This window comes from Neolamprologus multifasciatus, chromosome 11 (assembly GCF_963576455.1).
Source record: "Neolamprologus multifasciatus chromosome 11, fNeoMul1.2, whole genome shotgun sequence".
NCBI classification, from domain to species: domain Eukaryota; kingdom Metazoa; phylum Chordata; class Actinopteri; order Cichliformes; family Cichlidae; genus Neolamprologus; species Neolamprologus multifasciatus.
In genome coordinates this window covers 20,372,228-20,388,368 of record NC_140449.1, presented here as the reverse complement: position 1 = coordinate 20,388,368, position 16,141 = coordinate 20,372,228, and the positions used below count along the sequence as shown (strand labels likewise).

Genomic DNA, 16,141 nt, shown 5'->3' with positions numbered 1-16,141 from the left:
ATTTTCTCAGTTTTAAGTAAAGTTCTTGTACTCCAAGAAACTCCAGAATTTTGTACTATCTGGGGAAGACTCTCTGCTGGTTACAACTTAACATAATTATCATATTTGATCAATCATCACAAAATCTGAATAAAAATAGCATTTTCTTCCTTTCGGTGAGTAGTAATTGCATTTTAAAAGGGATTCTGCATCTTTTATTTAATCTTATTGTGGAATGCAGCTATATAACGTTTAGAAATGTGCACCAGTTATCTTTTGCAAGGTTAACATTTCCCAGTAATCACACATTTATGTCCGAATTAAACTGTAACATTTTCAGGCAAATCACAGGTGGCTGAGCAGAAATAATATTTTTAGATGGAATGATCCCACATGTTACTTCAGCTTAGTGTTAGTAGTATTGAAGTAACTCTTTGGGGTCAAGTTAAAATCTCCTAGCTGTTATTGTTTTGTAGCATTGATTATTCTGTGTATCCGCTCCTCAACATGCAACCCTGACCCAAGTATTTCATGCAAACTTGAACCCTTGAAGAATTTCGATACTCGCTGCTACAGAGAACTAAAGGTTACGCCAGACAATGTTCAAAGGTTCAGCTGGAACCTCAGTGAAGAAACACCGCAGTTTCTGACAAGTAAGCCGTTAAACCGAGAAGGAAGTTGTAAGTGGAAGTCGTAAGTGGAGCAAAGCAGAAAGTGGTGGCAGGAAAAGAATGATGGAAGGAGATAGAGATGTGGGAGTGTGGTTAGAGGAGGGGTGGTGGTGGTGGTGGAAGCACAACCCAAAATAGCCAGCTCACATGTTTGCTGTGTGCGTAGTGAGCTATGAAGCCGAGAAAAAGTACTCCTGCTGAAGCCGTGGCTAATCTAATGTTCGCCCACAGCCTAATTTTTGAAAATTTGATTGCCTTTTTCCAGTGTGCCTGCTTATTTGTGTTTACGTTTGAGACTTTCCCGAGTGAGTTACGCTTCCTCCCTCTCTCCCTTCTATTGTTCATTCTTTACTCGACTCTTTACTGTCTGTCTTGCCTTGATAATGGGAATTGATGTTAGTCAGCATCTCTGGCAAGAATCCAAGAGAAAATGTCAGCATCGAGGCCCTGTTTACTCATCTTTGCTAATTTTTTTTTTTTGACTAGTTCAAATAAGGATAAGTGAGGTGGGTCAAATCACATTATATACACACACACACACACACACACACACACACACACACACACACACACACACACACACACACACACACATACACAGCTATACAGTGTAAGAGCAGACTGCAGATGTGGCCCTGCAGCGTGTGCATTAGATCCAGAGCTCTTTCTTAGTCTGCCTCCGACTGTTTCATCTAATAAACACTGACTAGCTGCAGTTTCCACAGACTTCTGCAGGCGGAGAACACCAAAACTCACACTTGCTAAATCGCGCTGGGCAAGCTGAAACACAAACAACCTACACATGCAGTCCTTTGAGTTGATTCTTTTCATTCCACAGGGTATGTTTCAACACGCACAGCGGATTTCTGCCTTTCTCCTTTCACTCTTCCTCTCTCCTTCCTTCACTTTCCGTTACTTTATCCCTCTCAGTATCGCCCGGCCTCTGCCCTGTGTCAGTGTTGTGTGTCTGTGTGCTCGATATGAAGAAGGTCCCATGACTCTCTCCACAGCTGATGCTGGGAGCAAAGCATGCTGGAAGTCAAGTGGCTGCAAGGGCGCTGGTTGGAGCACGCTGTAATTTGCTCTTTGATTTGTGTGCTTGTCTGCGACTGTGTATGCTTTTGTGTACTGTGTGCTGATGTGCACCTTGGTGTTTTTAGGGCTACAGACTCACACGCTGCCTGTGCTGGCCGATGGAATATATGGTAAGACATTAAAATGATACAAGCAGCTGATCAAAAAAAACACATCGTGCCACAGTGGCAAAGGAGTTGCTGCTTCTAAATTTCTGATATGATATAGAAATGAACACACTCTCACATCCAGCCCTGGTGGGCATATGTATAAAATAAGCTTTATTTGTTAAAGCACTGTAATTTCAGGGCTGCACAATTACACCAAAAATAAAATAAAATTGCTCTCAAAGATACTGTGGAGACAAGAGTGATTGTAGTTGGTGTGCAATATTTCACCAATTAAGATGCCTCCTTTCCATTTTCATGAAATTATAATCGAGCGTTATGAAAGTGTCACGTTTCAAGCTTTGATATGAAACAAACTGGAATGTTCTCTGACCGATTTAAAAGTTTCTAAGTAGCATATGCAACATAAAACAAAAACCTTATTCAAGAGATTTTTCAACAAAGTGCAGCCTTCTAAGAAGCAGAAAAATCACACGCCCCTCCTTTTTTACTCCTCATTCGCTGTCTTTAATATTGCACAAGTTTTCACCTGCAAGAAAGAACTGGAAACTAAAGTCATTTTGAAATCGTGCTTCAGTAATTGTACAGCCCTGTGCATGTAAATTTATTGTGGTTTGAATGGGATGTTAACTTTACTTCCTCTGCAGTTTATTAGTTGCACCCAAATAAAACAAGTGCAGTTAGAAGCTGTGAGATAAATCTTACCTTTATGAGCTAAAAACTCAATTCAATTTTATGTATCTAGCGCCAAAACACAACAACAGTTGCATCAAGGTGCTTTATATTGTACAGTAGATCGTACAATAAGTTTTAGTTGGGTGTACTGAATAAGCTGTCAGCTCAGTGTGGTTGCTATCTTTTTAATGTAAATTCAAGATGGCACCTGAACTGTTAATTCACTCAATCTAATAAGGGAGCACTAAATGTTCAATTAGGTCAACCCTAAGCTACAGTGTATCGTGTGTTTCGCTGGTTCTGGGTGTCTCGCAGGCTGCGGGTGGAGGGTGTCTTCTTTGCCAATCATGCCCATCACTACCAATCAGATCACCGTGTATGCCTGCAGTTGTCTCATTATGAACCTTCACATCCTTGAGTGCACTGCTTGAGCTCACGATGATGGTGTAGTGGTGAAAATTGGTACTGCGGGGACTCTTTGGGGTGTCATTTGAGGACTCTCTGCTATCCACTCTGCCGGGTTCCTGTGTCACTCTATGTGTGGTTTCCTCTACTTTCCGCAACACTGCCTTCTCATCAGATGCGCTCGAATGTCAAGACCAATCTGTGGGATTTCTGCTTTATGTCTTCCAGTCTTTTCCCCTAGAGTGCTGTAGTCATGAAGTAACATTGGAAATATTTATCATCATGCGAGTGCAGTCTGCTTTCTTTTTTCCCCTCACTTTGTCCACTTTTATCAAGGTTATATAGAGTGACCTCATGTCACAGCACACAGAGGCTATCTATATCCATCCTTCCTCTCTCTCTCTCACTCTCTTCCCCTCACTCACTTTAACTGTGTTTCTCAGGTTACCAAACATGAATAAGGGAGGAGCGTTGAATACCCAACATGAACAGCCCACCCTCCACATGCACACACAAACACATGTATCCACCATCCCTTCCCTTCTCTTCCCTTACCTTCATTCCTCCTTCCCCATCTCCATCTCCCCTTGGAGTGTGTGCATTTCTGAGTAGAAGTGCAGCATCTTTCTGTGCATACACATGTATACTGCTAAATGTCTCTGGCTGCAGAGAGGAGGTGGGGGGAAGGGAAGGAAACAGGAAGGAGGTAGCATGGGAGAAGAGAAGGTGGGGAGGGCACAGGCTGTGGCGCGGTCGTGTGTGTGTGTATGAAAGAGAGAGACTGAGAATGGGAGGCAGCATCACCCACCCAGACTGGGAGGAGGGGAGGACAGACAGTGTGCTTGTGCCTCTAACAGACAGACAGAGGTGGAAGGAAAGTGGGGATGAGAGACAGACGTGAGGGGAGAAGAGGAGCACGATGAAGGACTACCATCATCCATCCTGGCAACACTGCCATTTCACCATCTGCTGAAAGAGTGTGAGAGAGAGAGAGTGAGTGAGAGGAGGGACGAAAAGAGGAGGCAGCCAAACGGAGGAGAGGATAGATGGAGAGGAGCTGCCGGCAGTGACTTTGTGAATTAATCGAGCGGAAGAGCGGATCAGAGGAGAAGCACGTTTTTCGGGGAGTGGACGAAGGGAAAGCTAGGAAGAGGAAGGAGAGGACGAATGATCGGACAAGCTGTGGCCGTTTAAACATTAATGTGGTTCTTATGTGAATACGGAACCTAGCTTTAGGAGAATCACCGTGGATTATCAATTGCATGCTTTATAAACCAAAAAAGGAACTACTTCGGTTTTTGTTTTGTTTTTTTGTTTTGTTTTTTTGCCATTCATTAAAACACTTAGGGAAATCGATAAGACTCACTTTATACAGAACAGTTTAATTACTTTTTCTTTTCTCTTTTTGGAAATACAGACTCCCTTTGTGATTTTCTATTTTCTTTTCCTATCCTTCATGAGCGTAGGATCTACTCTGCAGGATGTTATACAATCATTCTAATCTTTGTTAGCTGCTGCACAGAATATTCAGGTTGTTTTTATGCAAGTTTTCTAAACATGAGTTGTCTTTTTGAAAATTAGAAAAGAGATTATTGTTCTTTGAAAACAGTGTCAGTTTTACATGCCCTAGTCGGAGTCGGTGCAAGCGACCGACATCGGATGTCAACATTGATTCGGTTTTATGGCTGGCGGGATGCCGGCCAAACTTTGATCATTTCCTGAACCATATTGATCTTTCTAGGAGTCTGTAGTTTTTCTCCTGTTGGATGAAAAAAAAGAGCTCTAATGGGGAGCCTTTGATGGAGCTACTAATTGCTTGCAATGTGATTTGACAAAGCGGTTATCTCTTTGTCTGAAGATTTCTGCTGTTGTCAGGACTTCTCAGTATATATCCTCTGCAGGCATCTCTTTTAATGTCTGTTGCCATAGCAACGGGCAGCAGCTGCAGACAGAACAAGATGTAAAGTTGGTTTTCCTTGTCCTATCTTTTTAAACTGGTGCTGTGCCGTTAGGTAATTGTATATATTTACTAGATAAAACAAGATTAGTTCATTGTTTGTGTCAGTTTTTAGAGTTTTTGTTTCCCTTCTTCTCTACTAGACAGTCCTTGTCTTTGCGGAGCTCGGCCAGCTCCGGGAATCAGGGTTGTTTCAGGTCACCTGTCTCCCCCTCCCAATTCTCCGTGTTCGCCTTGTACGACTCATCTCCGTCCAGCCTGTCCCGATCTCACATTTATTAATGACAACTACCATTTCCATCAGTCAAACTGATGAGCTCTTATCAGAAATGACTGGATGAATTAGATTACAGTACTGATTTCACTTGTACATATCACAGCTGCGTGGCCCCAAGGCCACCAATCACCAGTCATTAGCTGTGTTTGTCACAGCCTTTTCCTTTTGCTGTTTGTCTCAAGGTGACTCAGGATTTCTCTTCCTGTAGAGGGTCATCTCCTCTGCAGTCACCTGACCTACACTGTGTTCGGTGCACTAAAACATCCCTGGGAAGAGCCAGGGTTAACTCTGCCCATAGAGCATTTCAGCAGCTCCCTTTTTTTTTTTAACAGCACCTGAATTTCTCTCCAGTGTTAGCAAGTCTACTGAGATTGAATAGTTTGCCTTTTTAAGTGCTATTCATCTCTACGGACTAAGTTCTGGTTTTATTAGATGCTTTACAGCTTTCTGGAGATCGTCCCAGCCTGTCTTGCAGTTCATAAGTATGACTGGATCCTCCATGGTGCTTTCTGGCCAAGACCAGATGGATGACTAGCTAGAATTGCTAGACAATCCCTCTGTGGTGCTAGACTGGTGTAGGCGACTGTTCCTTTGCCATGCATTGAGCGCCCACCACAAGCTTGCGGGCTGTCCTTCAGGCAGAATTAAGTTCTGAAATCTTAGTGTGAGGAGAAAAAAAAGAATCAACCTTTTTTGCTTGGCATTACTGAAACGCTGGTGCCATTTTTACAGACTTTTGTATGTGTTGTGAAAAAGGTGGGTGTAAACCTTCTCCTTTGAGTGAGCAAAGGTCAACAGATTGTAAGTATGACTAGTGCCTCAGCAGCACTAAGTTGTAGGTCAGCCAGCCAGCTTACTGCTGGACTGTAGGTGTAGCTTTGCCTTCTACTGAGGTCAAACTGTTGCAGACTGTTTTAATTGTGGGGCTCCGGTTTGTGAGAGACTGTTAATGTAAACAGACTGTTGTTTGCCTTCTAGATTGGACTATGCAGACTATGAGATGTGAGATGGTGTCTGTACAGTAGAGAGAGCTTACTTGCTGCTTGATAAGCCCTGCCTTAGATAAGGAAGGAATATAACTCTTGGCTCGTTCATATCATCTGACAGTGTCAATATTTTTCTCTCAGGTAAATAACTCTGTTCTGCGATTGCTATTTGAACTAGGCCGTAATAAAGTTACAGGGTGAGAACAGCCGTGCATAGAGAAATCAGCCTAACAACACCAACACTGGTGAGCCTCCAGCACCATTCAGGGAACCCTGGGTTGAGAGTTCAAACCTGACCAATCAGGTCTCATTACCATCACAACAAGACCACCGGTAGTCGTTATCAGCCAATGACCTACATTCTTCAGTGTTACATCACCACCGTGCTACTGCAGTGTGTGTCAGTGTACCAGACACAGGCAGCATCTCAGACTCAAACTACCGCTATCTAATGGTGCTCCAGGAAGAAAAAAATCAACACCCTATGTGGCCAGTTTTAGGGAACACACTTGAAACAAGACAGGCTCACTTGTTTTAGCCATATCAGGAACATCAGTCAGGAACAGATTCAACTCTGCCAGTGCAGTCTTAAGTACTTCACTTTTCGTCTTTAGGGTTTCTGTTGGTGTCAAAGGTTACCATGCCTAGCCTTTAACCATCTATAATCCTAAAGCTAAGGGAAGCAGAAAGACAGGGCTCAATATTATTTTTATTTATTTTTTTTCGACTGAGGGACTGTTAAACGGGACAGCCTGGAGAACGGGCGAGCAGACGAGGGAGGGGGAGAGGGGGAGCGAGAGATCATCTGGAAGAGGAGAGAGGAAGTGGTGGCGCGGGAGAGGGCGGAGGCGTTGGAGAGACAGAGGCTGGCGGAGTACATAGTGTGGAGGAAGAGAGAAGACTTCCAGGATAAGAGAGGAGACAGAGAGAAGGGAGGAAAGAGTTCAGAGAAAGGGAAGGCGCCTGCGCCAGAGGTAATCTGGAAGAGAAGAGAAGAAGAAGAAGAAGCAGGGAGAGAGAGAGCGAGGGCCATTCAGAGAGGACATGAAAGCATTTGGAGGAAGAGAGAGAGGGAGTGAAAAGTAGGCGTTAAAGAAAGTGTGCTGCTACCAAGAGTTGGAGACTAGCCATACATCAGTAAGCCTCCTCTCTCTTCTTTAGCAGTTCTGGGCTTCATTGAGCTCTGCAGGTGCTTGCTGTCGTATCGACCAGTTGAGGCTGTGTATAATGTGTGCGTCGCTGCCGCGTTAGCGTGCACGGCCCTCCTTGCAATCCCCTCGCTGGCTGCTAATAGGATTTTTATGGGCCCGTGTCAAGCAGGATAGAGCTGCCAAGGGGAGCTGCTTCACACGTGCACGCACAAGCGCATGCCAACATGAACATACACAGATAATCAAAGAAGCATTGTAGGCCGGCAAGGTTTATACTGCCTCACGCATGTAGACACATCACGTAGAAATGCGCACCCCCAGAGCAGTAAGACATACACATGAGGGGGTGTTCAGAGAGACAATCACTTGTGCTGATTCTTCATGGTGCTGGTGACAGCTGAATTACTGGGCCTCACTCAGAGGCTATTAAGTTGGGACAAGATAGTCACAGATATTGTTTTACATCATGGCAAAACACCAAGAGCAACAGTCTGTGGACAGCTAAGAAGCTATTCATCAGTTCCTGGGAACTCAGAAAACACTCAAGTAAATTTCAAAATGAACTCATGACAACATGAGCTGCACTGGTGAACTAAAAAGCTTTTTTTGTCTGTGTTTTACCATTAACTGGGGCACCCAACGTTTCCTCTGTGCTTTTGCTCATACTGCTTTCATTGTGGATAAAGCCGTTTTTAAAGCAGTTGGGTTTTGGCTGCCTGGAAACAAGTGGAGGACACACAACCAGACAGATGGATGCAGCTCTTACACTGAGCAAGACAGACAGATGGCTGTTTGTCCTTTCAGAGAAAAACTTTGAATACTGAGACAAAGAGACTTTGAATCACGAGAGCCTGTGTGGACTTGCACGGATATAAAAACTGACACTGCAGATTCATTATGATTCAATTCATTATGGAGAAAACAAAGTACACCCATTTTCGGAGTGAATCACTGAGCTCAACTGACGAAACAAACTCCAATCCATCATCGTTTCCTCCTTCCAGTCCTGTCACCCCCCTCACACCCTCCCCTGGCTTACCTTCCTCTCTCTCTTCCTCATCTCTCACTCCCATTTTGCCCCCCTCCTCTCCCCAACAAGCTGAGAACAGCCCCACCACCTTCTGCTCCTTCTTCCCCAGAATGGGCTCTCTTCGTTTGGGTGTCTCAACTACTCTTCTCCCAGGACTCAAGGCCTCAAGCAAATCACAGGGAGCTCAGGCACCTCAGGCACCTGTTGAGTCCTCTGGGGATGACAGGAGCAACTCTAGCTCCTCCCCACCACTTCATCACCCTGTTTCGCTTCTAACTGCTCCTTCTCCCCCTCCCCGACCTCCTCTGCAGGACATGAACCGGCTAGGAGGGGTGTCTAGGAGGGCACGGGTGGAAGGAGGGCAGCTGGGAGGAGACGAGTGGACGCGCCATGGCTCCTTTGTCAACAAGCCCACCCGTGGCTGGCTGCACTCAGACAATGTGGTCAGCACCACTGGTGTTTCCTACAGTGTACGGGTAAGTGGGTGGCACATTCTCAGTAGCCTCTAGCTTAAATGCAAAGTTGCACGTCACCCTTGCCAAGCTGTTTCTGTGCATATAAACCCTTCATTTTTAGAAACTGAGTCAGAAATGAGGAAAGGATACTGTTGCTTTCTTCCTCTGTTGTGTTCCCTTGGTCCAATGGGACCAGGATGTAGGAAATGTCTAATGTTAATGTTTTGCCTTCCTGTTTCCTGGGCAGTACATGGGATGCGTGGAGGTGCTACAATCAATGCGGGCGCTGGACTTCAACACCAGAACTCAGGTCACCAGGTGAGATTACACACAGCTCATCGGCTGCAGGTTTGACCTTTCTCTCGTTTCATTTCTGCTTTGTTTCTGAGGGGGTGAGATGTTAAAAGTGTGGTTACACTTTGAAAAATGTTGGCGGCTCACACATACATCACTCACCTCACATTTACTCCTTTGCCCGCTCGCTCGCTTTCCGTCCTGCTTCCGCTCCATTTTGCTTGCGGGACTTGTTTCTTTCTGTTTTAGCATCTGACTACATCTGCCCGTGTGTGTTTGCATGTACACGCCTGCCGCTCTCAGAGCCCCCAAATTAGAATGTTCTGGAATCCTGGTGGTTTCCATCTGGTTTCCGCAATGTTGTTTGTCTCCGTGGCAAAGACGAGCCCAGTCGCCAGGGACGATAAATTCTATCACCCGCTGCCAGATCTCATTTAATATCCATAAATGTGAATCTGGGAAGGTGTTTAGGTTAATTACATGCCATTTGCAAACATGCATGTTTTTCATTTTTCAGGGAAGCTATCTCTGTGGTGTGTGAGGCAGTACCCGGTGCCAAAGGAGCCCGCAGGAGAAAGGTAGGCGCTACATACAGGAGCACACACCCATACAGAGCATTATTTATTTATAAGACTTAAGTGGACAGCGTTATGAAGAGTTTTTTGGATAAGAGCTAGATTTAGCTCGGTTGTCCACCCTTTGGTCAGTGGGCTATTTAGTCTCATGTATACACACAAATGCACAAAGAGCCATGTATGCATGATTTTAGAGGACATTACATTAAGTTGCATTCATAACCTGGAGTTTTTCCTATTTGTTATTACATTGATCCTAAACTATAACCATTACACATTTGGCACTTCCTTTTTTTCCACAATGTGTCTTTGTTAACTGATTTAGGTCCCCAAAACGTGAGTATAGCTGGACCACATGCACATATACAAAGTTTGTTTGGCTATCTTTATGAGCACATTCACTGACTTAATCCATTCCCTTGCCTCTTTATCGTTATAGAAGAGCCTATCCCTAATCTAAACCTAATTATAACCTTAACCTACACACAAAAATCAGGACCAACCAAAATGTCCCCACTTTTCCTCCAGTGATCTTAAAGTCAGTGGTTCCGTCAAATATAGTTTTACAAGTACACACATACACACACACAAATCTTGATTTGGACTGATTGTACACTTCTGTGGTTAGCCGACTACTCACAGGTAATTACCAGTCACTCTCTGATCTCTCTTTTCCCTCCCTGTTGTCACAAGGGAGGCTGGAGAGGTGGAGTAGAAGCTTGTGTGGAGCCAGCATCAGGCCAAAGGAGCACAACAGATTAGCACACACAGCCGCCAGTCTGCTGTTTAAAGACTGCGAGTGTCTGTGCACAGTATTCCTGTAAACCTAAAAACATCCACCCAAACAGTCTATAAAACAGGTGGCTATATTCAGCTGCCTGCTGCTGTAGCAGGGTTTGACCATACTGTCAGGGTCTGACAGTATAGCACAGCAGACAAAATATAGTTATAGGATATAAACTAGAATAGATTAAACTAGTCTAGTGCCTCTGATTTGGCAGGACTGAGGTTAATGTGGCCAAGCATGTGCTTCCTGTCCTGTTGCTCCTGCTTTTCTCGCTGCACACTCTAAACATTTTGGAACAAATATGGATGAAAGCCATGAGAACAGTAGGAGGATTTGGATAAACGTGCTGGCGCAATAGTGCTGGCGCAATAGTGCTGGCATGGTCTGTGTGATGCTCTTGGCCCAGGCTACAGTATGCGAACTGTCCTGTCTATTCCCAATTGGTCGCAGTTGGCCTTGGAGACAGGATCACTTTCACAATTGCAGCTGTTCCCCCACTCCCACACACACAGGCATTTTCACACATATGCCCACAGAGTCATGCTGAGGCAGGGAGCACTCAGTGGACTATCATGCTTTGTTGAATTTAAAAAAAAAACAAAACGTCCTGTTGCTTTTGGTTTGGGCACCTTGATTTGATTATTACTAAAACTGCTCTCTCTCCTTTTGCAGCCGCCTTCTCGCTGTCTAACGTCCATCCTGGGAAAGAGTAATTTACAGTTTGCAGGCATGACAATCAGCCTCACCATCTCGACCAGCAGCCTCAATCTGCTGGCCTCTGACTGCAAACAGGTTAGAACGAAGCTCTAACCTCAAGCTGCTGTTTTCTCAAACTCTACCCAGGCATTTCGTTGAGCTGTCCTTGAAAGCCAGTAATCTCGCTTTTGAGTCAGAAATACACTTGATTGTCTGAGCTCTCTGTTGTAGCTATGGGGCATGTTTTCAGGTACTCTGAGTGCACTTAGCCTGTGGAGTTTACCGAAGCAGAGTAAACCTGGGGATCTCTTTGCTTGAGGGATTTTTGTGTGGATTTTGTGATGTTTTCTTACTTTCGAAGACCAATCTACAGATGATTTATTTCAAAAATTCTAAATGTTTTTATTCTTTGCCTTCGGAGTTGCATTGTAATCATTCCCACTGCTTTCAGCTTCTTGTTAATGGTGTAAACATGTTTAGTTCACTAAAATGTTAAAGGTGGTTGAATCTCAGTGATATAAATATCATTTTTTTTAAAGAAATTCTCAGTATTTTTCCATATGTATTATGTATTGTGACCTCCTGGAATATTCAGGAGATGCCCCGATATATATTTAGAACTGCTTCTCATTGTTTGCCTCGTTTACTCTGGATGCTGCACAAATCCCTCTTAACCATTGTCTTGATTCCTGCTTTACCACAAGGCAGGATGTGATCCTCCTCTTAGACCTCTAATGAGTTAATAGCTGCTGCACGATGTTTATCTTTGGGGAGATGGTATACAGTGGTGTAGTGCATTCGCATTAGCACGAAGAAACATGTCATGCAGAACATATACCAAATCACAATTAAGGACTCACAGACCACACTCTGTGCTTGAAGCATTAGCAAGTGTTGATGCTGTTATTGATCTAACATGGGTGGTTGTTGCAGACTGTTAAAAAGGTGTTCCATCCATTGTCCCTACTTAGTTTTTATCTCCGCTGCAATTGATAGCGCTCAGTGGAGGAAAGAGCACTTTTCTCAGTAATGATTCCACATTTGTCTTTTCATCCACATGCTTTCATTTCACTTCCCACATACTTCATGTCACCCACGTGCTCTCCCTCTCCTTCTTTCTCCCTCTCCTTCTTTCTCTCTCTCTCCTTCTCCACAGATAATCGCCAATCATCACATGCAGTCCATCTCTTTCGCCTCTGGAGGAGACCCAGTGAGTCAGCCAAACCCTGTTTCTCAGCTGAAATCTCACTCTCGCCTTTTTCCATCTTTTTTCAGCCAGCATGCTCTTCCTCCTTGCCTTCTGTCATTGTCTATTGCTCTGAATACCACTCACTTTATTGCAGCCTTACTGGATTGCCTGGACTGCAGTCCCTCTTTCAAAAAATTATCTCTTTACTTCGTATCTTCTCTCTCCTTTCTTTAAGCTCTGTAAGTTTTTACCTTCTGCTGTGGCTTAAACACCAAAGTCTTCGCTTTACCTCTTTCTTCTTATTTCTCTTAGCTTTTCTGTCCTAAACCTGCCCTTCACTTTTCCCTCCTATTGATTTTTCCCATTCTGACTGTCTTCCTTGTCGGTCTCCCTCAGGATACAGCTGAGTACGTAGCATATGTGGCCAAAGATCCAGTCAACCAGAGAGGTAAGTGGCAAAATGACAGCCTCACCAAGGTAGCAGCTGCCAGTGTAGATAAAATGATCCTTTAATACACGAGTTAGAGTAGTTGCTTTCATTGCACTGTGCAACTAGTCCTCTTTTTTTTACTTTCAGCAAATATAACCAAACATTTCCATTAATGTATGAACTGAATTAATCTTAATATAAGTAAATCAAACTTAAATAGCTTTATTAGCTGTTTATTCCCCTTTGAATTTGCCAAATACCCCGCTAGAGCTAAGACATTACACACCCAGTGTGTAGAGAAAAGGCAGAAGTACATTTTCCACCAAATGTCTATTTTTGAAGTCCCATAGTTTGTCTGCAAGCTAAATTAGTTAACTTGTGGCTCATTTCTCAGCTGAAAAAGCAAAAACACTCCTCTGTTTAATACTGAAAGTGAAAATCTTCGGGCTAGATTATTGACATTAAAGTTCTAACATGCAGTGCTTATAAAAAAAAAAGAAGCCATCCTATTGCTTATGTAATTTCTTGAGTTAAAACTAGAGTGTGTAAAGTGTATTAGAGCTGCTACATGTGTCCAACAGCATCGCACATAATAAAAATGTACATGCATACGTGCTTTTGTATTCTACCTGTATCTGAACGTATTTGTATGTTGGAGCACATGCTTCCTTCATAAGAAGCCCGCTTATCAGCTTTTTGTGCCTCCTTATTGCAGCATGTCATATCCTGGAGTGTTCGGAGGGTTTAGCCCAGGAAGTCATCAGCACCATTGGTCAGGCCTTCGAACTGCGTTTTAAACAGTATCTAAAAAACCCTCCGAAACTGGTCACACCTCATGACAGGTAACTGTCGCTTGCACAAACCCAAACCAAGAGCTTGTATTTGCATATTGTCTCGTATAATTTGTTTCTGTATCTGTTCTCTGTGACAGAATGGCTCCATTTGATGGCTCTGCATGGGAGGAAGAAGAAGATGAGGCTGCTCCGCCTCCTGATGTCCCGTACTATAATAATTTCCCTGGAAAACAGCCTCCCCCTGCTGGAGTGATTGACATGAGGACCCGGCCTGGTGCCACGCTGGTGAGAACCGTGCATATTAACATGAAAGAAGGAAGACAAGCATACCGCCCCCCCCCCCCCCCCCCCCCAAAAAAAAAATAAAATAAAAAATTAATTACTTGTGTCATTCCTAAGTGATAGATAAATAGATTGTAATCATTTCACTAGCCAGAAAAGAACATTTTTTTGAGGATGCCCACATGGTTCACGCATTCAGCATTTGTTTGTACCCTTCTGTGTTTGCAGCCTTATGGACAGCCGGGTCAGAATGACATTCATAAACAGCCTCTGCCACCACTACCAGGTGAGCTCTGTTGCTGCCTGCATGTGTGCATCTCTTTGGACTTTATCTGTCGTTCCTGTCCTTTATATTATTTGTTGTTAAATCATGAGAAATTGGTCAAACTTTCTCTCTGTTTTTTGCCCTGTTTAGTCCTGATAAAATTCTTAGAATTGCAAGGAAGTGAGAATACGTGGCAAAGTTCTTCCTGTGTTTGTGCAACTTTTACTTATTTCCTTTTTTATTTTGTTTTTTCTTAGTGGGTGCCAAAGAAGGCGGGCGGGAGATGTTTGATGACCCTTCGTACGTCAACGTAGATAAACCTCGTCTCCCAGCTGCAGCAAACGGAAATGCTCACAAAGACGCTTTCGACATGAGTAAGTGTCTTTTTGTGCGTTTTTGCTGGAAATCTGCTAAGTGAAGTTCAAATGGACTGAATCCTGAACACTAGTGCAAATCGTTAGCCTGTGAGAAAACTAAATAAGAAAGTTAATTTGTGATGTGTGTGGGTTGTAATCAAGATGACCAAAATTTCTGGCTATTGCAATCAGCTATTTTTCTTTCGTGTGAGAAGAAAAGAGGGTTAATCATTGGGCTCGTGAGATGAGTAAAGTAGTTTGTATTTTACATTTCCATATGACTGATGCTAATTGGCAGTGGAGCTCTCCACAGAAGTCAGCCTCAGAGGAAGATAAGGATATTAGAATGTCTTTGTCCATTACAGGGGCAATTTGTATAAGATTATTGATTGACTACATAAAGCTTTTCACGGCAGAGTCCACAACTGTGTGCAGCATCTGTCAGAGTCAGTGTGGTTCACTTCCCTATTTATCGGTCGTGCAGAAATGCAGACAGTGCTATGGGATCCTACAGGACAACATGTTATCCACAGTGAAATACAAAATAATACATTTCTGTGTTTATTTTTCAAGAGCCACTTGATGACGCCCTGGGGGTTTCTGGGCATGGAGGCTCAAACTCAGTGACAGCAGTGCCCTCTATGGTGCAGCAGTTACAGTCTGAAATCTGGTTCCACGGGAGCCTAAGTCGTAAGGAAGCAGAGAAACTGTTGACCCGAGATGGAGACTTCCTGGTGCGGGAGTCTGGAACCACACCTGGGCAGTACGTCCTCACGGGACAGCAGGGTGGTCAGCCCAAACACCTGCTGCTCGTTGACCCAGAAGGAGTGGTACGTCACGAAACGATCCAATTCATAACAGAGATTTCAGAGTGGAGTGTTATATTGGTGTTGAAGCTTACTCTAATTTATTCCTGTTTTCTTTTTTTTAGGTCCGTACAAAAGACCACCGGTTTTCGAGTGTCAGCCACCTGATCAGTTACCACATGGACAACAGACTTCCCATTGTGTCAGCTGGGAGTGAAGTGTGTCTGCAACAGCCAGTAGAGCGCAGGGCCTGACCTTACCCACACCAATGAAATACACCACCAAAAACATACACTCCTACTATTATATCAGTTCTGCACAACATACACGACCACACACACACACACGCTCATTTCCTTTAATGCACACAGAAACACTACACCTAACACACAATGATACATATGCACACACATTGCAAAGAAAGCCAAAAAAAAAAAAATAGAAAAAGTATCACCAGTTTCTCTGCAAAATCACTCACTTGCTGCTGTTGCTATATTTCCTGTCCAAACTGTGATCTACGGTTCCTTCGCTGACATCACCGACTATCAGGCGCATTCCTCCAAAGCGGAGAAGCACTGCTGCAATTTCTCAGCCTACTGTGAACCAGGAAGGAGCCCTTTGCAAATTACAGAATGGGGCAGAAAACAAATGCAATCTTTTTTTCTTTTTGTTTTTTAAGAAAAAAAATCTTTATGTGTAATTATGAAAGAAAAATGGAAACGTAATACTACATGGAATCGTGTACTGAAATGGCAGAACTGAAGAGTGTGGAAAGGAACATTAAGGGACATGGAGGGAGATCTTCAGTACTTCTAAGCATGTGCTTTTTTTTATTTTTTCTGAAAGGAGGGAAAAAAATCCTCCTCAGACTGTTGCTGG

The 16,141-nt window shown here is 43.7% G+C and overlaps 1 protein-coding gene across 2 annotated transcripts; it reads left to right on the top strand.

The window, feature by feature from the left end:
• The first annotated feature begins 1,895 nt into the window (after positions 1-1,895).
• On the top strand, positions 1,896-16,100 carry shc1 (SHC (Src homology 2 domain containing) transforming protein 1). 2 transcript variants are annotated; one of them, XM_085176107.1, is made up of 12 exons: positions 1,898-8,809; positions 9,036-9,106; positions 9,600-9,660; positions 11,117-11,236; positions 12,297-12,350; positions 12,726-12,777; positions 13,475-13,601; positions 13,691-13,838; positions 14,064-14,121; positions 14,358-14,474; positions 15,030-15,286; positions 15,388-16,100. In XM_085176107.1, the coding sequence occupies exons 1-12, from the start codon at positions 8,201-8,203 to the stop codon at positions 15,514-15,516; spliced, it is 1,803 nt and encodes a 600-aa protein (XP_085032233.1). In that variant the 5' UTR covers positions 1,898-8,200; the 3' UTR covers positions 15,517-16,100. The 2 variants fall into 2 exon arrangements, with proteins under 2 accessions (XP_085032234.1, XP_085032233.1); XM_085176108.1 differs by lacking the exon at positions 12,297-12,350 and having other exon boundaries at positions 1,896-8,809.
• The last annotated feature ends 41 nt before the right edge of the window (positions 16,101-16,141 follow it).

Coding starts and splice junctions, on each gene's coding strand:
- shc1 (XM_085176107.1), top strand. CDS start 8,201: ATGATTCAATTCATTATGGAGAAAACAAAGTACACCCATTTTCGGAGT. Junction 8,810..9,035: donor GTGTTTCCTACAGTGTACGG/GTAAGTGGGTGG, acceptor TTTCCTGGGCAG/TACATGGGATGCGTGGAGGT. Junction 13,839..14,063: donor CCCGGCCTGGTGCCACGCTG/GTGAGAACCGTG, acceptor CTGTGTTTGCAG/CCTTATGGACAGCCGGGTCA.